This window comes from Nyctereutes procyonoides, unplaced genomic scaffold (genome assembly GCF_905146905.1).
Source record: "Nyctereutes procyonoides isolate TBG_1078 unplaced genomic scaffold, NYPRO_anot_genome, whole genome shotgun sequence".
In the NCBI taxonomy this organism is placed as follows: domain Eukaryota; kingdom Metazoa; phylum Chordata; class Mammalia; order Carnivora; family Canidae; genus Nyctereutes; species Nyctereutes procyonoides.
This window is the reverse complement of record NW_026575128.1, coordinates 8,718,199-8,738,383: the sequence shown is the minus strand read 5'-3', so window position 1 is coordinate 8,738,383 and position 20,185 is coordinate 8,718,199. Positions and strand designations below refer to the sequence as shown.

The 20,185-nt window shown below is 42.2% G+C and overlaps 1 protein-coding gene across 6 annotated transcripts in view; it reads left to right on the top strand.

Annotated features, from left to right (window-relative positions):
- The first annotated feature begins 10,478 nt into the window (after window positions 1–10,478).
- The window catches only part of ZYG11B (zyg-11 family member B, cell cycle regulator), an 85,476-nt gene continuing 75,769 nt past the window's right edge, over window positions 10,479–20,185 (top strand). For 3 of the 6 annotated variants that reach the window (XM_055341821.1, XM_055341816.1, XM_055341820.1), the window contains exon 1: window positions 11,051–11,257. Coding sequence is in view for 3 of the 6 variants with exons in the window: in XM_055341816.1 (XP_055197791.1) it covers window positions 11,255–11,257 (3 nt within the window). In the remaining 3 variants the exon portion in view is untranslated. Of the gene's footprint in view, window positions 10,826–11,050; window positions 11,258–12,189; window positions 12,205–20,185 lie in introns of those variants that run through there. The other 3 variants (XM_055341817.1, XM_055341818.1, XM_055341819.1) reach the window with 3 other exon arrangements.

Sequence of the window (20,185 nt, the reverse complement as noted above, 5' to 3'; positions counted from 1 at the left end):
CTGAATATTACTGCAAGAATATTGCCCTGGGAACAAAAATGTCTGGAGTGCCAATTTATGATCCTCTATGAGATAAAATTGGTGGGATTTGGATGATTTCTTGGCTGTAAGGGGTGAGGGAAAGGAAGGTGTCAAAGATGACTGCTGGGTGACCCTTAAAAACTCATCTGTGGGCATCTGCTTCTGAGCTGGGAGCACCAGAAGGGGGAGAACATGTTTGGGGGAGAGATAAGGAGTTAAATTTTGGATCTCATTTCTCAGAGTCCTGTGGCCTATATTAAATATCAGCTACTCTCCGTCCACCTTGGAAGCATAGGCACGTATAGAAATCAAGATTCTAGCTAGACCAGAATGTTAGAACTGACAGAGACCTTGAACCTTACGCATCCTGACCACTCATCCCCTTAGGGCATTTTACAGATGATCAAATTGCTGCCAGAGAGAAGGAAGATTTGCCCAAGGCCTCAGCATCTCAGGGTTCCAAGGGGTCTTTTTTTTTTTTTTAAATTTTAAATTCAATTTTCCAACATACAGTATAACACCCAGTGCTCATCCCATCGGTTGCCCTCCTCATTGCCCATCACCCAGTCACCCCAACCCCCTGCCTACCTCCCCTTCCACAACCCTTTGTTTCCCAGAGTTAAAAGTGTCTCATAGTTTGTCTCCCTCTCTAATTAAAAAAAAAAAACTTTTAAAATTTTATTTATTTATTTGACAGAGAGGGAGAGAGTGAATGAAAGAGAGAGGGAGAGAGAGAGAATCTGAAGCAGTCTCCACACTAAGCACAGAGCCCACAACTTCAAGATCATGACCTGAGCCAAAACCAAGAGTTGATACTTAACCGACACAGACATCCAGGTGCCCCATCCAAATGGTTTTAAAGGTATTAAATCCCACCTCCCCAATGTCACAGCCAGAGGTTAGCATTCAACTCTTCTAACTCTTGGCACAGTGCTCCTTAGTCTCATTCTGATGTAGCACACTTGTCTCTCAGCAGCAGGCAAGAGAGGTATAAAACCCTTCTGTTTCCTGCTCAAATCATCCTCATTTGCCTTCTGGCACCTGACAGAAGACAGTAGAAAGGAAAAACAGAGTAAGAGTGGCTCTCTCCCGCAGCCCCCGTGGCGCAGCGGTTTGGCGCCGCCTGCAGCCTGGGGTTTGATCCTGGGGACCCTGGATCGAGTCCCACGTCAGGCTCCCTGCGTGGAGCCTGCTTCTCCCTCTGCCTGTGCCTCTGCCCCCACCTCCCTGTGTCTCTATGAATGGATAAATAAAATCTTAAAAAAAAAAAAAAAAAGAGTGGCTCTCTCAGTGTCTTCCCGGACCAGCATCATCAGCATCTCCTGGGAATGTGCTAGAAATGAAAAATCTTGAGCCTCAACCCAGGCATTTTGGATCAAAAACTCTGGGGGAGCATCCTAGCAAACTGCTTTAACAAGTGCTCTAGATGATTATGATAGACACTAAAGTTCAAGAAACAGTATAGTAACAAATTAATTCCTCATTAGAAAGACCTTCAGGGAGGATCCCTGGATGGCTCAGCAGTTTAGTGTCTGCCTTCAGCCCAGGGTGTGGTCCTGGAGCCCAGGGATCTGAGTCCCACGTCAGGCTCCCCGCATGGAGCCTGCTTCTCTGCTTCTCCCTATGCCTCTCTCTCTCTCTCTCTCTCTCATGAATAAATAAATAAAATCTTAAAAAAAAAAGACCCTCGGTTCCCATTTTTATCCCTTTTTATCCTCAGGAGAAATTCTAGTCCTCTCCAAGGCTATGAGGCGGTGGAATGAGTTCTGGGCTCAGATTTAGCCTTTCATGGCTGACTTGTGGGGTTTCCTATCTCTGAGCCTGTGTTTTCCCATCTATCAAATGAGATAGTAACCCCTTCTATCAGCTCCAGGGTATTGTTATGAGGATTAAATGTGAGGCCGGCTGATAAACTGCTTTGTAAAAAAACTGTCTGCTCTGACTTTGCGAGGATTGCTAGAGTTTGTATCTGGATTGCAACTTTGAGCTCTGAAAACATCCCTTTGATGGTCCTTAGCTCTACACAGAGAGTAGCCAGCCACCAACCAGGGTGGACTTTTCCTAATAGATGATCCTTATTGGGAACTTCTGCCCCGAATCTTGGGTTCTGAGTGGTTGGAATGTACCTCATACTCAGGAGTAGCCAGTTGAAATTTCCATCATACTCAGTGTTTGTTTTCCCCTTTATTAAAATTTTTAAAAATATTTTATTTATTTATTCATTAAGAGACACAGGAAGAGAGGCAGAGACACAGAGGGAGAAGCTCCCCTGCAGGGAGCCTGATGTGAGACTGGATCCCAGGACTCTGGGATCATGACCTAAACCAAAGGCAGACGCTCAACCACTGAGCCACCCAGGTACCCCATCCCCTTTATTAAATTGTTTTTTTTAATATATTCTCAAAAAAAATAAAATAAATATATTCTCAATTTTTTATTGGAGTTCAATTTGCCAAAATATAGCATAACACCCAACGCTCATCCCATCAAGTGCCCCCCTTAGTGCCTGTCACCCAGTCGCCCCCACCCCCTGCCCACCTCCCTTTCCACCACCCCTTGTTTGTTTCCCAGAGTTAGGAGTCTCTTATGTTCTGTCTCCCTTTCTGATATTTCCCACTCATTTTTTTGTTGTGCCCAAGATTGCGAATCTGAGAAACCACCAAGGAGCCGACACCGATGCAAGTGCACGAGGGTTTATTAGCAAGCTCGAGCTTGGGTCCAAGTATACCCGACACAGCGGAGCAGGGACTTGGATCCCGAAGTGGGTTACAGCTGGGTTTTTTATAGGCTGGTCTAGGGGATTTTCAGAAGGGATGGAGGAATTTCTCAAGTTCTGTTTACATTCTGAAATGGGGCTTTCAAGGGCATTGAGCTCTGTTCTCATTCTAATATGGAAATCTTTTTTTTTTTAAATTTTTATTTATTTATGATAGTCACAGAGAGAGAGGAGGCAGAGACACAGGCAGAGGGAGAAGCAGGCTCCATGCCCTGGGAGCCTGACGTGGGATTCGATCCCGGGTCTCCTGGATCGCGCCCTGGGCCAAAGGCAGGCGCTAAACCGCTGCGCCACCCAGGATGGATCCCTCTAATATGGGACTTTCTACCGCGGGTGTGGGCTCCGTTGTCTTTCTGATATGGGATTCCCTGCCGAGGACATTGAGGACATTCTGCAGTTTTTCCTATAAAGTTCAGCTCTTATTCACAGGGGCCTAAGATGGCTGTACTTGTGCTAATGCTAAACTTGAGGTGGAATGGCCTTGATTTTTCTCGGCCTCCATATTTTTCTCCATTCCCCTTTATTCCCTTTCACTATTTTTTAAATTCCCCAAATGAATGAGACCATATATTGATTGTCCTTCTCCGATTGACTTATTTCACTCAGCATAATACCCTCCAGTTCCATCCACATTGAAGCAAATGGTGGGTATTTGTCGTTTCTAATGGCTGAGTAATCCTTTATTAAATTGTTAAGGAGAAATTTGTTTATTTTTAAATGGGAGTCTTTTTCATTATCCAATAAAGTTACACAAAAGATGAAGACCTTTAGAATGGTCCCCTCTCTTAAAGATTGAGGGCACTGAAAATTAAAAATAAGAGGAAATCCTGCCTCTGAAATCAGTGAGTTGTCCTGAAATTCCAAATCCTTTGCTTTTGTTTTTTCCCATTTAACTTTCTCAAGCCACTTTTATTTTATTTTATTTTATTTTATTTTATTTTTTCAAACCACTTCTAAAATTAGGAGTCTGAGCAATGAAGTCCATTTTTATTTTTATTTATTTATTTTTAATAATAAATTTATTTTTTATTGGTGTTCAATTTGCCAACATACAGAATAACACCCAGTGCTCATCCCGTCAAGTGCCCCTCTCAGTGCCCGTCATCCATTCACCCCCACCCCCCGCCCTCCTCCCCTTCCACCATCCCTAGCTAGTTCGTTTCCCAGAGTTAGGAGTCTTCCATGGTCTGTCTCCCTTTCTGATATTTCCCACACATTTCTTCTCCCTTCCCTTCTATTCCCTTTCACTATTATTTATATTCCCCAAATGAATGAGACCATACAATGTTTGTCCTTCTCCGATTGTCAAGTCCATTTTTAAACTAATCATGGAACTCCTGTTTATCCATCCCCAACATCCTGTCAATTGGCCCCTTTTTTCCACATCCCTTTGCCTCTGGCTCTAATTTCTAAAGCAAAATGGAATAAATTGATATTCTCTTTATAATAATAATAACAGCTATCATTCAAGAACATGAAGAAATCTTCCCTATTTGGTAAACAATTGACTTTCTGGATAAATAAATAGATACTCACAAGCCTTGATTGTACTTAGATTAAGACAAAAGGCCACAAACTCAAAGCAGGAATTTTGAAGGGTACAAGTGTTTTTGAGAGGGCAAAACACTGAATTAACCATTAACTTCTGTTTACACAGAGAAAAAAATAGCACACAACTATATACCATTTGTCTTTGAATTTAAGTTAAAGCTATACTTAATCTTTCCTCATAAAGTTGAGTTTCTAGGGGATCCCTGGGTGGCTCGGCGGTTTGGTGCCTGCCTTCGGTCCAGGGCATGGTCCTGGAGTCCCGGGATCGAGTCCCGCGTCGGGCTTCTGCATGGAGCCTGCTTCTCCCTCTGCCTGTGTCTCTGCCTCGCTCTCTCTGTGTCTCTCATGAATAAATAAATAAAATCTTAAAAAAAAAAAAAAAAAAAAGTTGAGTTTCTATGTTTATCAAAAGGAGCAGAGCTTCCCAATATCAAAAGGTTTATTTTAATAGTTTCAAGGAATCTCTATTTGTGACCTTGAGATGATGAGTTGACATCAGAAACTATATTAGTTAGAATGTTTGTTGTAGAAAATGATATTTATTCACTTAAAGTTATAAACTATTTGCCAAAGAAGGCCAATTTACCAAACTCAAGATAATCATCAAACTGATGGTAAGTAACTACTGATCTAGTTCTCATTAACTCAACAAGAATAAAAGACTGTAGGGTTTTTTTTTTTTTTAATTAGGAACATCAGTTAAAGTCATTCCTCATTGTAAAAAATGATTTTACTTGTAAAATAAATAAGTGCCTCCAAATGATTATCTCAAACCTTATTTACTTTTATAATAGATAATACAGCCTCATGGTTAAAAAATCAAAAGACACAGGGGGTACCTGGCTGGGTCAGTTGGAAGAGTGTTGCTACTCTTGATTTCAGGATTGTGAGTTCAAGCCCCATGTTGGATCTATAGATTATTTAAATAAATAAATAAAAAAATTTTAAAAAGCCTAAAAAAATCAAAAGTCACAAAATTTATATTATGAATAGGCTTCTTCCTCCTGCCGTCTCTTGCCATCCAGTTGTCCTTTCCAGCAGCAATAGGACAATTGATAGTATCAGTTTCTTTTAAATTCTTCCAGGGATATTCTCTGCGTATATAAGTAATGATGTATATGTCTTACTACCATCACTTCTTACAGGAATGATAGTATGCAATATACATTAAGACTACTCTTTCACTTAGCTATAGAGCTTGAAAGCAATTTTATATCATTACATAAAGAACTTGTTCTTTGTGGTAGCAGAGTACGTGCTGTAGGAGTACATTGTTATTTAACAGTTTATCAATAAACAATTAAGTTTTTTTCCAATCTTTTGTTATAAACAGACCTTGTTAGAAGTGGAATTTCTGAGTCAAAGGGAATGGCCATTTAAAAATTTGATAGGGGCACCTGGGTGACTCAGTCAGGTGAGCATCAGACTCTTGGTTTTTGGCTCAGACCTGTACCTCAGGGTCCTGGGATGGAGCACCTGATAGGGATCAGCAGGGAGTCTGCTTGAAGATTCTCTCTGTCTGCCTCTCTGCCCACTCCATCACATGCTCTCTTGCTCTTTCTCAAATAAATAAATCTTAAACAAATAAAAAATAAAGTTTGATAAATACCTCCCTCAAATTGTCTTCCATAGAAGTTGTTCCAATTTACACTCCCACAAACAAAATAGAAGAGTATGTATCAAGCTGCCCTTGCCACTACCGTCTTATCAGTTTTGTATATCTTTGCCAATCTGATAGATGAAAAACAGCATTTCAAACAAATTCTAATTTGCATTTCTCAAAAAATTTGCATTTATTTTATTACAAGTAAGAGTGAACATTTTTTTTAATTTTTATTTATTTATGATAGTCACAGAGAGAGAAAGAGAGAGAGGCAGAGACATAGGCAGAGGAAGAAGCAGGCTCCATGCACCGGGAGCCCGACGTGGGATTCGATCCCGGGTCTCCAGGATCGCGCCCTGGGCCAAAGGCAGGCGCCAAACCGCTGCGCCACCCAGGGATCCCAAGAGTGAACATTTAAGAGCCCTTTCTATTTCTTTTTCTATGAACTACCAGTTTATATTTTTTGCATATTTTACCCCTTGGATTTTTTAAAAATTTTGTTTAATTTCCTATGATACGAAATGCAAACATGCTTATAGTCATCTTTCTTTTCTTAAGGTGGCTTTTGCCTTACAAACACTTTTAATTTCTACATAGTTAAATTTGCCAATCTTTTATAGCAACCACTTTTTAAAAAATATATATTTTATTTTATATTTTTAAAGATTTTAAAAATTTCTTCATGAGAGACACGGAGAGAGAGAGAGGCAGACACAGGCAGATGGAGAAGCAGGCTCCATGAGGAAGCCCAATGTGGCACTCGATCTCAAGTCTCCAAGATCACGCCCTGAGCTGAAGGCAGACGCTCAAACACTGAGCCACCCAGGCACCCTTTTAATATATATTTTAAAAGACCTTCCTCACTTTGAGATTATAAAAATTTCTCCCATGGCTCCATTAAGTATTTTTCAGTTTCATTTTTTTTTTTTACATTTAAATCTTTGATGTATTTGAAATTTATCTTGGTAAATAGTGTGAGGTATAGATCCAAGTTAATTTTTTCTTTTTTTTAAAATTTTTATTTATTTATGATAGTCACAGAGAGAGAGAGAGAGAGAGGCAGAGACACAGGCAGAGGGAGAAGCAGGCTCCATGCACCGGGAGCCAGACGTGGGATTCGATCCCGGGTCTCCAGGATCACGCCCTGGGCCAAAGGCAGGCGCCAAATCGCTGCGCCACCCAGGGATCCCCAAGTTAATTTTTTCTAAATGGCTATGCAGTTATTCTAACACCAAAAATGCTACTACCTTTTTTTTTAACTGACCTAAAATTTTCCTGTTATCATACTAAATTCCTATGAATATTTGAACATATTTTTGGACTTTCTATTTTGTGTCATTGATTACAGATCAGCTATGGCTCCATTCTTTCTTGGTGGCAGAACCCTAATTTTTTAAAAAAGATTTTATTTATTTATTCATGAGAGACACAGAGACAGGCAGAGACAGGCATAGGGAGAAGCAGGCTCCATGCAGGGATCCCGATGTGGGACTAGATCCCAGGACCATAGGATCATGCCCTGAGCCAAAGGCAGATGCTCAACCGTTGAGCCACCCAGGTGTCCCAGAACCCTAATTTTTTTAATGGTGATTTTCCTGCACTACCACCGGCTCTCCAGGTAAGGTGACTCCTAGATCAGACATAGAGACTAAATCATGACTGGTCAAAGCTAATATTAGTAGTCTTATTCCCTTTGCTATTTCTTGGCTTACTTATGGCCTATAGGACTTGAGGGGAAGTCTATTGGGTGGCTACTATGTATATTAGAAATCTACTAGACTTATAAGTGTAGATGTGTGGTTGGTTGTTGGATATCTAAGTCTGAAATTCAGAACAGAGGTCTGGCTGGAATGGACGTGTAGTTTTGGGGATTAACCCTACATAGATCATATTTAAAGTAATATGATGGGATAAAATAATCAAGGAGTGAGGGCAGCCCGGGTGGCTCAGCGGTTTAGCGCCACCTTCAGCCCAGGGCCTGATCCTGGAGTCCCGGATTCGAGTCCCACATCGGGCTCCCTGCATGGAGTCTGCTTCTCCCTCTGCCTGTGTCTCTGTCTCTCTGTCTCTGTGTGTGTGTCTATGAATAAATAAATAAGATCTTTAAAAAAAATAATCAAGGAGTGAGTATAAATGAAAAGATAAAATATCAAAGTATTGACTGGGGCAGTGTTTAGGAGGTCAGAGAAATGTGGAGAAGCCAGGAACAGCTAGTGAGATAGAAGATCCAGGGCAGTGGAGTGCCATGATAGCCAAGGAGGAAGAAAACTGTTTCTAGTGCTCTTGAAAACTGTTTCAAGTAAGAGTGAAAATTGATGTTAAAAATTATGTCACTGGTGGCCTTGATAAGAACGTTTCAGTGGAGTGGTAGAGGATGGGCCCATAGAATATGGGAGAAAGGAAATCAAGACATTGAGCAGCACAGCACAGGCTACCTTTATGAGATTTTGGCGTAAAGAAGGGCAGAGAAATGAGGCAGGCTGGAGAATCAGAACTGGGTCAAGAGAGGTGTTTTTGTTTTTACTTTTTTGATATGGAAGAAATAAGTCTGTGTTGGTATGTCAATGGGAAAGAAAAACAAAATTATGATGTAGAAAATAGGATGAATTCCTGGATAGATGTCTTTAAAGAAATGAAACCATGTGGGACTCAGCATTATGCTACTGAATGTATGATCTGTGGACTAGAGATGGTCTGTGGACAGCTTGTTACCAATTCACAGTAGAAACAGAATAAATATTTATAAGGTTTTAGAGCAATTTAACAGAAAAATTTTGTCTATGGAATTTAATAACAAAAAGTCTGACATAGAGTTATCAAATTCATAGATACAGAAAGTAGAATGGTGGCTGTCAGGGGCTGGATGAGGAGAGAATAAGGGGTTATTGTTTAATGGGTACAGAGTTTCAGTTTTGCAAGATGAAAATAGTTCTGGAGCTGGATGGTGTTTGGTGGTGGCTTAACAATGTGAATGTACTTAATTAATGCCATTGAACTGTACAGTTAAAAATGGTGAATATGGTAAAAAAAAATCTGGGCTTGCATTCTGTATGTCTCTTTTTATTTTTTATTTTATTTTATTTTTATTTATTTTTAAAAGATTTTTATTTATTTATTCATGAGAACATAGAGGGATAGGCAGAGACTCAGGCAGAGGTGTGGAGGCTGAGAAAAATCAAGGCCATTCCACCTCAAGTTTAGCATTAGCACAAGTACAGCCATCTTAGGCCCCTGTGAATAAGAGCTGAACTTTACAGGAAAAACTGCAGAATGTCCTCAATGTCCTCGGCAGGGAATCCCACATCAGAAAGACAACAGAGTCCACACCCGTGGTAGAAAGTCCCATATTAGAATGAGAACAGAGCTCAATGCCCTTGAAAGCCCCATTTCAGAATGTAAACAGAACTTGAGAAATTCCTCCATCCCTTCTGAAAGTCCCCTAGACCAGCCTATAAAAAACCCAGCTGTAACCCACTTCGGGATCCAAGTCCCTGCTCCGCTGTGTCGGGTATACTTGGACCCAAGCTCGAGCTTGCTAATAAACCTTCGTGCGCTTGCATCGGTGTCGGCTCCTTGGTAGTTTCTCGGATTCGCAATCTTGGGCACAACAGAGGGAGAAGCAGGCTCCACGCAGCGAGCCGGACGTGGGACTCGTCCAGGGTCTCCAGGATCCCGCACTGGGCCGAAGGCGGCGCTAAGCCGCTGAACCATCAGGGCTGCCCTGTATGTCTCTTTTTAAATTTAAGTTGCTTTAGTCATTAATTTTTATTGCATTTTATAAAAATGAGGTTTGAGGTCAGAGAAAAAAAGTATTTTAGTACAGGTAGTTTGAGAAGAACTAAGAGTCCGACCTCAATTAAAAGCGAAATGGCTCAGGCCTACTAAGGAAAGGAAGGCAGAACCCAGGAGTAGAACTACAGGCAGAGCAGGAGAGGTAGGCTGGAAGTCCTGGTGGCTGGTGGGGAACTTGTGGCTGTTCTCTCTTTTTTGTGGGGGGGGCTTCGTTTTCTCAGCGAACTAGTAACAAAATTACCAGTTAAGTGAGGATGAGGGAGGAAGGTTTGAAAAGAGATATGAGATAGTCATCTAGTAGGGTGGGACGGTGTGTAAAACTGGAGAAATGCAGCTAAGCATCGGAGGACTATTTGAGGATAGCAGATCATCAGATTTAAAGAGAGCCGAGTCAGTATAATTCTGGATTTCCTCCCCACCGTCCTTGGGTCTTGCTGCACGTTTAGGCTTAGTTTCATCAGGTGAGCACAAGGAAAGGAGAGCAGGATTGGAGGAAGAAAGGCTAATACCTAGGAATTATTTTCCTGATGGACGACAGAATTTTTTTTTTTTTTTAAGATTTTATTTATATACTCGTGAGAGACACAGACCGGCAGAAGCAGGCTCCCGACGCGGGACTCGATCCCGGGTCTACAGGACCACGCCCAGGGCTGCAGGCGGCGCTACCCCGCTGCGCCACCCGGGCTGCCCTGGACGACCGTCTAAACCCAAGGACCTTCAAGGACGGAAGTGAGAGCTTTAGAACCGCAAGGAGTAGTGAAACGGTAGTAGGATCCGTGGATTTTGAGTCTCGGAGGAGTCGAGGAAGGTTTGGACTGGGGTATTAAAGAAGAAAGCTAGAAATGAAGGGGGCTGTGATGGGAGGGGTGAATGACTAAAGCTGAGGTTACGCAGGGGCCGCAACCGTAGGTAACGAGGGCCAGGCTGAGAGCAGGGCACCGAGAGGCTGAGGACGGGTGATCCCACCTGAAGTGTGAAGGCGCTTCAAGAATTATCTGAGAACGGAAGTCTCCAAAAATCCTGACAATGGTAACGAAAGACAATGAACCGGAAACGCAAGGGGCTATAGGTTACTTAAACGAGTGAGTGCTCCGATCTCCTGTTATGACGTAATGTCTAAGGCTATAATTTTTAGAGGGAAGCTAGGATTGGAGGGGCTGTGGCTCCTTTAAGGGCCTGGCAAGGGGCAGAACCCAGAGGTCAGGCGCGCGGTCGGGACTCCGCGGAGTCTGCGCAGTGAGGGCGGAGGCGGGGCCAAGCGCCGGCTGGCCAGTGGGGGCGGGGCCTCGCGGGGGCGGAGTCTGCGCTCGGGCTCGGGCTGCGGCTGCGGCTGCCGCACTTCCAGCTTGTGAGGGAAGGAGGCCGAGGCCTGGGCCGAGCCCGGAGCCGCCGCCGCCGCCCGGAGCCTCCTGGAGCCCCCGCGCCGGCTCAGCCTGGGGGCGGGCTCGGGTCCGGCCCGCCGCCGCGCCCAGGACGGAGGCTGCGTGCCCGAGGACCAGGCCGGCGCAGCCATGGTGAGGGAGCGCGGCCTGCCGAGCCGCCGCCGCCGCCCCCGCCCCGCGGCCCGCGGCCTGCGCGTCGCTGCCCGGGGGCCGCCTCGGCCAGCGCTTACTTCACCCCTGCCCCCCGCGGCGCCCCGCTCGTCCTCCCGCGCTCCGGGCCTGCCGGGGTGCGTGCGCGCCCCCGCCCAGCGCTCCCCGGTGACAGCCGCGTTCGTGTCCCCCCGCCGCCCCTCCTCGTCCTTTAACCTGACCTTCCGTTTCTCCTCTACCGTCTTGCCTCTTCGCCTGTTTTGGGCTCTGTCCCTGCGGTCCTCCCTGCGGTCCTCCCTCCCGCCCTCGCTGCTGCTCCTTGCCCGGCTCCCGTCCCTCGGTGTTCGCCCCGCGGCCTCCCGCGGCTCCGGGGTCCGGGCGGGAGCAACTCGAGCGCGGCTGCGTCCCAGGAACAGAGGGGCGGGCACGTAGACGGTCGTAGGCTTTCTTGTTCCTCAGCGGTTTTGCCGAGGGGCAGGGGCAGGGGCAGGGGCAGGGGCGCGGGCGCCGGCGCCGGGAGGGCCTGGACGCTTACCGCCCAGGGTCGTGGCGATCCTGGGCTACGGCGCCGAGGAGCGAGGCGGGGTGGCGGCCGCGTCCGTCCCGTGACCTTTTGAGATAGCTGCTAGCCTTTGAAGAATAATCAAACATGTTTTGAAATGTATTTTTATTTTGAGCGTGTTTTAATGTAGAGGTACATGTCGGGAAATTCAAGAATGTTTATTTTCAGGCTTAATTATTACTCAGAACAAACGGTTTGTTTTTGTTGGGAGGCCGACCAGGGCATCTGAAGACCGAAAAGCCGGCTGGCGGCCCGATTGTGACAGTGTGTGTCTGCGATACCTTCCGACACCTGTTTGTCTTGCTCTGTCTGCCTTTAGTTGACGGGCACTTCGAATATTTGCAAATGTTTTCCTCCCAGTTTCAAAGTAAGTGGAGGCTTCAGTTGGTTTTTTGTGGAGTTGGGTTGCACATGATTTGCTGTACATTTGATGAATACATCGCTCTGTCATAGACAGCAATCTACATTTTGGCCTCGGGGAGCAGTACGATTATTCTGATCAAAACCAAGCCCTGGTAATTGTGTTCTAGGAGGTTAGTCAATTTTTGTTCTTACCTCATTAATTTTTAGGAAATTATTTAGGTTTTAGGTTATTATTTAGGTTTATTATAAAATCATTTTATCGGTGAACTTTCCCTAACTGACTGCGTTCTTAGGTTCTTCTGTGCCTGTCTCCCCAACAGCCCTTCACTAACAATCCAGCACACTGTCCCTGTGGTAACCTGCTTCTCCCTCTGAAATGTGGGTTTTTCCAGGCAGCCGTTGTCCCTGCTTATTCCTGATATACCCAGCGCCAGGCCATACACGTGCTTGAATGATGCGTGATCTATTCCCCTATCTGACAAGTATGGTCTTAAACTGAAATTTGAGACAACTAGGGGACTACATAGAAAGGCTGAATTGGAGAATTTTGTTTTTGGTGCAAAAAATAAGTTTAGTAAGATGTGATAATCTCTTTAGAATAAAGTAAATTGTCCTGCCTCAGATACCAAATTTCTAGGTTTTTGGAAGCATTGGCCTTTCCACTGAGAATGAATGTATGAGTACCGAGGGAGAAGATTTAAACTGTTTTTGAGTATTTAGGATCCAAAAGTGTCTTTTGAGCTGGGCCTGAAATAGAAATATGATTTGTATAGATCATTCTGGGAAGGCAAAGAATGCTTTGTTGCGAATGTGAGTAGAAAGTAATTAGGATGTATTATAGGTAGCAGATTACCTTTGTTTAGCATGGAGAGATGAGGAAATGAGGATGTATAGTAGAGAATTTGACCAAAAAGATACATTAGGCAGGACTATAATTTCAACTTTGCCTGCAACTCACTTGATTTTCTTTACTTGTTAAAACATATACATGCAGAATAAGAGTATATGTCTGGGAGAAGTGAAGAGAATGCATAATATTAGCTTATTATGAACTGAGAATTACCGGTAGAGGCTACTCTTTTTTTATTTCCTTGTGCAATATATGTAATAAGTGCTCAGTAAATAGAGTTAAACATTATTCTAAAGCTTTGTATTTTATATTTTTCAAAATTTTCATTATTGTGTTTTGAGTAGGTAAGATAGGTAAGATATCTAAAACAAGGGTTCTCAGACTTTAACATAAATCAGAATCAGCTGGAGGGCTTGTAGTACCACTTCCTGAGTTTGATTTATTAGGTTGGAATAGGGCCTGATAGTTTGCATTTCTAATGTTATACTGATGTTCCTGTTCCGTAACCAACACTTTGAGGAACACAGGCTTAAGATGTAGTTCACACTTTTTATTCTTATTTATTAAAAATTGAAAAATTAAAAAAAAATTAACAATCCCAGTATAACTTTCACCTCCCCAAAAACTTTAGTAATATAGCCTACTGTTGACTAGAAACCTTACTAATAACATAAATAGTCAATTAATACATATGTTATATGTATTATAAACTGTATCCTTGTAAGATAGAGAAAAAAATGTTACTAAGAAAATCATAAGGAAGAGCAAATACATTTATAGGACCATATTGTAAAAACTCTTGTGTATAAGCGGACATAGTTCAGACCCGTGCTGTTTAAGGGTCAAAGGTATGAGAGTGGCAACTCTTTTAGGTAGTATGATTAGGCTAATATTTATTGAACAAGATTGTATATATATAGGCCCTGTTTTAAGTGCTTTATTTTCTGTCATTTAACCCGCATAGGAACCCAGTGAGAAAAATACTACCTCTGTGAAGGTAGAGACCATGTTTGTTTGGCTCACCATTGTATCTTTAATACTTCTGGGCACCTGGGTGGCTCAGTGGTTGAGCATCTGCTTTCGGCTCCGGTCATGATCCCGGGGTCCTGGGATCGGGTCCCACATTGTGCTCCTTGTGGGGAGCCTGCTTCTCCCTCTGCCTGTGTCTCTGCTTCTCTCTGTGTCTCTCATGAATAAATAAATAAAATCTTAAAAGAAAAACACATAGTGCCTGGTACATTATATGTGCTCAATAAATATTTGCTAAGTGAATGAATGACTTTGGGGATGATCAGAAAGTCATGGAGGCTTTGTTGAAAAAGGAACATTTGAATTGGGGGTTTTAACAAGCGGGGTTTAAGTTTGGCTAAGAGTTTGGGAAGGAAGGTTATTCTTGGCAAAGGGACCAGCTTAAGCATAAAAACTGGGACCAGAACAGGCATGATGTATTCTGGGAAATGGATGGCTCTAGTATTGAGGGGACGGGAGAAGATGAGACTAGCTGAGCTTTGGCTAGGGTCAGATCATGGAGGACCTTAAGTCATAGGTTTAGGGGATCCCTGGGTGGCGCAGCGGTTTGGCGCCTGCCTTTGGCCCAGGGCGTGATCCTGGAGACCCAGGATCGAGTCCCACGTCGGGCTCCCGGTGCATGGAGCCTGCTTCTCCCTCTGCCTGTGTCTCTGCCTCTCTCTCTCTCTCTCTCTCTCTCTCTCTCTCTATCATAAATAAATAAAAATAAAAAAAAAAGTCCTAGGTTTAGGAGTTTTGGCCTCACTGTAAAGACTCAAAGTATCTTGGAAGGTTTTCTTGTCTGAAGGAATATAATAAGAGATTTTGAAGGTTATTACTCTAAATCAATATGAAACATGGTTTGGGGTGGGAAGAGCTTACACTACTCCAGGTGAAAATAAGTGTGTGAACTTTCACCCTAGGCTTGTTATGGTGGTGATTTGTTTCTCAATTTTTAATTATTTATTATTTATTTTATTCATGAGGGATGCAGAGAGAGGCAGAGACATAGGCAGTTGGAGAAGCAGGCTCCCTGCGGGGACCCTGATGCAGGACTCGACCCCAGGATCATGCCCTGAGCCAAAGGTAGACGCTCAACCATTGAGCCACCCAGGTGTCCCTGGTGGTGGTGATTTAAATGGAGGAAGAATATAAGGAAAAAAAATATGAAGTTGGAGTGGTGCTAAAGTACACCACTTTTTGGCTAAGTGAATCTTCCATAGAGGTATTATTACGGAGTTGTAGAAGCAGCACAGAATCACTAATAGCTTTTGCAGTTTTGCTCACTGGGCCTCAGTTTTCTTTTCTTTTTATTTTTTTTTAAAGATATTTATTTATTTATTTATGAGAGACACAGAGAGAGGGCAGAGACACAGAGGGAGAAGCAGGCTCCATTCAGGGAGCCCGATGTGGACTCGATTCCGGATCCTGGGATCATGCCCTGAGCGGAAAGCAGATGCCTCCGGATCCTGGGATCACACCCTGAGCGAAAAGCAGATGTACCTAACCGCTGAGCCATCCAGGCATTCCCTTAGTTTTCATATATGTTGCTATTAGGGATTTATGCAAATACTAAAGAAAATTTACTATACAAAGTCTTTTATTTGCAAACAGGTCTCCCAAAGGTCATATATTAGGTCATGTAAAAAGAATCAGCACTTCACAAACTTACTTGTTTTTTTTAAATAGATTTTCTCTGGTATAAGGAGTAATTTTAAGTAAAATATACTTTACTTTTAAATTACTTATGTACTTCACTTAATAGTATATTGAACAAAATATAATAAAACAAATTTCAGCCTTTTTCTATTAACAAGACACATTAATGTAAGATAAAGCATTATTTGTCATATTTTAAAATGAGTATATATTATTATATAGATTGAATTTAACTATGTTTATGGCATTAAAATAGATAACTGACTTTAACAAATGTGAATTTCTCGCATTTTTATACTTAAAACATCAAAAGGTTTTTTTAAATTATTCTGTTTTATTTCTGTATGACAAAAGGAATAGTTTTAGGCTGCTACTTGTAGGCCTGTCTCCACAAATAAAATATTGGAAGACTAAACCGTTCATTTTCAATAAATGAAAGGTCAAATTGGGGACTCCTGGGTGGCTCAGCGGTTGAGCAGATGCCTTTGGCTCAGGGTGTGATCCTGGAGTCCCAGGATTGAGTCTCACAGCAGGTTCCCTGCATTGAGCCTGTTTTTCCCTCTGCCTATGTCCCTGCCTCTCTCACGTGTCTCATGAATAAATAAATAAAATCTCTCTTTTTTTTTTTAAAGTCAAATTGGATGTAACTATCACTGCATTTCTTTTTTTTTTTTATCACTGCATTTCTTAGTTTTTTTTAATTTCATTTTTAAGTCTTTGTTTTAATAATTAACAGTTTTAGGTGTACAATATTGTAATGGCAACAGTTCCTGTACATCACCTGGTACTCATCACAAGTGCACTCCTTAATTTCCATCACCTATTTAATCTATACACCGATCCTCTCCCCTCTGGTAACTATTAGATTGTTCTCTATAATTAAAAGTCTGTTTTTTGTTTTGACTGTCTCTTTGTTTTGTTTCTAAAATTTTACTGAGTGAAATCATTTGGTGTTTGTCTTTGACTTATTTCACTTAGCATTATACTTTCTAGCTCCATCCATGGCATTGCAAATGGCAAGATTTTCTTTTTTTAATGACTGAATAGTATTACATTGTGTATGTATGTGTGTATATATACACAATGCATATATCACATCTTTTTTTAAAGATTTTATTCATGAGAAATACAGAGAGAGAGAGAGAGGCAGAGACACAGGCAGAGGGAGAAGCAGGCTCCCCAAAGGGGAGCCTGTTGTGGGACTCAATCCCAGGACCCCGGGATCATGCTTGAGCCAGAGGCAGATGCTCAATCACTGAGCCACACAGGCATCCCTATGACATCTTCTTTATCCATTCATCAGTTGATGGACACTTGGGCTGCTTCCATGTCTTGGCTATTGTAAATAATGCTGCTGTAAACATAGGGGTGCATGTATCCCTTTAAAGTAGTGTTTTTGTTCTTTGGGTAGATACCCAGTAGTGTGATAGCTAGATAACATGATAGTTCTGTTTTTAACTTTTAAAATGATACTGCACTCTTAATTTTAACAACATTGAAAATTGTGTATATTTCAAAATTTTATTGTGTAGAGAGCATACTTGGTATGTGTGTGGTATTGTGCACTCTACCATACTAAGGAGCCTGCAGTTTGAGTCCTCCTAGCTTATAGAGGCCTTATAGGATTGCTAGGGCCACACAGGTTGTACTGCACAACTCAGGTGGCAACCATATATGTGGACAACAGTGGGTCTACAAAGATCTGTATCCTGTGTTCTTGGCAGTGTCTAGCACGTGGTAGGGGCTCAGCAAATAGTTGTAAAATGATTGTTTTGCATAGTATACTAGGACTCTTATCTAATCTTTTAATCTAATGACCTAATCATTTTATGAAAAAAGTCTTTGCATTTTCTGCTCTGTAACACTGAGCATACATTATGAGTTTTTTGTGCCCTTAAATTTAGCTTACACTGTTTCTCCCTCCCCCCCCTTACACTGTTTCTTTTGTCAAGAATGCTGTCTCCCTTTTTTTTTTTTTAATTTTTATTTATTTATGATAGTCACAGAGAGAGAGAGAGGCAGAGACACAGGCAGAGGGAGAAGCAGGCTCCATGCACCAGAAGCCCGATGTGGGATTCGATCCCGGGTCTCCAGGATCGCGCCCTGGGCCAAAGGCAGGCGCCAAACCACTGCGCCACCCAGGGATCCCTGTCTCCCTTTTTTGACTCTTTGACTATTAAACCTTCAGAATCCCTTTAAGGCCTATGACTATTAAACCTTCAGAATCCCTTTAAGGCCTATCTTTGCAAAGCCTTCGGTTACCTCCAAGCAGCCTTGGGTTGCTCCTTTTTATATGCTTCTCCTGTACTTCGTATTGTTTGTTAAGGAAAGTGGCTATCTCTTCAGATTGTGAGCTCTTTGAGGACAAGGACAGTACTGTGTTTTTTAACTTCATGTTTTCTTTTTTTTTTTAATTTTTTAAATTTATTTATTTATTTATTTATTTATTTATTTATTTATTTATTTATTTATTTATTTATTTATTTATTTATTTATGATAGTCACAGAAAGAGAGAGAGAGAGAGAGAGAGAGGGGCAGAAACACAGGCAGAGGGAGAAGCAGGCTCCATGCACCGGGAGCCCGACGTGGGATTCGATCCCGGGTCTCCAGGATCGCGCCCTGGGCCAAAGGCAGGCGCCAAACTGCTGCGCCACCCAGGGTTCCTTTTAACTTCATGTTTTAAGCACTTAGCATAATGCCTGAGAAGTAGATAAATATTTGTTTAGTAAAAGAGTGTGTGCACTTTGTAGAGAATAGCATAAGGTAATGTTAACTGAGATGTGAGTTATGAAAGAGAGAAAAAAAGGTGAATACTCTTGTGCAGATCCCCTTAGGGAAAAAAGAGGTTTGGTGGGCAAGAAATTTTGGATCAGATAGTTTCTCTTACTAGTCCAAGTGATACTTTCGATCTGGGATATATGTATGTTTCTGTCTAGAAGAGTTAATTAAGGAGGAAGAGTTGGGGGATCCCTGGGTGGCGCAGCGGTTTGGCGCCTGCCCTTGGCCCAGGGCGCGATCCTGGAGACCTGGGATCGAATCCCACGTCGGGCTCCCGGTGCATGGAGCCTGCTTCTCCCTCTGCCTGTGTCTCTGCCTCTCTCTCTCTCTCTGTGACTATCAAAAAATAAATAAAATAAAATAAAATTAAAAAAAAAAAAAAAAGAAAAAGAAAGCTGCTTGTTCACCACCTTCCCTATTCCTTTAAAAAAAAAAAAAAAGGAGGAAGAGTTGGGGAGGAAGCCAAATGATTTTGAGTTGAATTGCTAAGCAATGTTTTTGTATAAACACTTTCAAATTATTATTATTATTATTTAAAGATTTTATTTATTCATGAGAGAGAGAGAGAGGGAGAGACACAGGCAGAGGGAGAAGCAGGCTCCACGCAGGGAGCTCGTTGCGGGACTCCATCCTGGGTCTCCAGGATCACGCCCTGGGCTGAAGGCGGCACTAAAACGCTGAGCCACGGGGCTGCCCACTTTCAAATTATTTGTCTAATTTGTGGAGATGTCCTTCCAGAGAATAGAATATTTATTTATTTATTTTTAATTTTTTTTAATTTTTATTTATTTATGATAGTCACACAGAGAGAGAGAGAGGCAGAGACACAGGCAGGCAGAGGGAGAAGCAGGCTCCATGCACCGGGAGCCCGACGTGGGATTTGATCCCGGGTCTCCAGGATCACGCCCCGGGCCAAAGGCAGGCGCTAAACTGCTGCGCCACCCAGGGTTCCCGAGAATAGAATATTTAAACACAGTAAAGAATCAATTACTCGTAAATCTAGAGGGGTAGTTAATTATTTAGACATTTTGTTAGCTCTGTATAAAGATCTTCTGTTTTTTTTTTCTTTTTAACTCTCTAGTTCTCCCTTGTACAAACATTTTTCTTAGCTCTCTAGCATCTTAATACCTGTGCAATGTAGTATTCTCCTTTGCTAGGGACATTTTTAAAGTCTGAATGTTCTTGGTTATATAATATCAGTTTTTCTCTTTTCATAGAACTTCTAACCTTTGGCAAATCATTTCACTATGCTTCCATATAAAAATCTATAAAATGAAAAAATTGTACTAAATTTCTTCTCTATGATCCCCTACACCTCTTCAAAAAATATGGCAAGATTCTAGCAAGATAAAGGTAAGTTATTATAGTAGATACATTCTATTACCTATGGTACTGTGGGAACAGGGTACTTGAGCTCTGATCTCCATGAATATATTACATAACTTTTTACACCAAAAAATTTTTATGTTAATATTTGCATAGTACTTTAGCATTTTAAAGGCATTTTCATATGCATATCCCACTTATTCTTCATTACCATTTTGTGAAGTAATCAAGACAAGTTTAGCACCAGTTTTACAGATAAGAAAACTGAGAAGTTAATTTATTTTCTTAAGATCACACAGCTAGTAAGTAGCAGAGCCAGAATTGACTGTAAGCCCAGTTCTTTCCATTATTAACCTGGCTTCT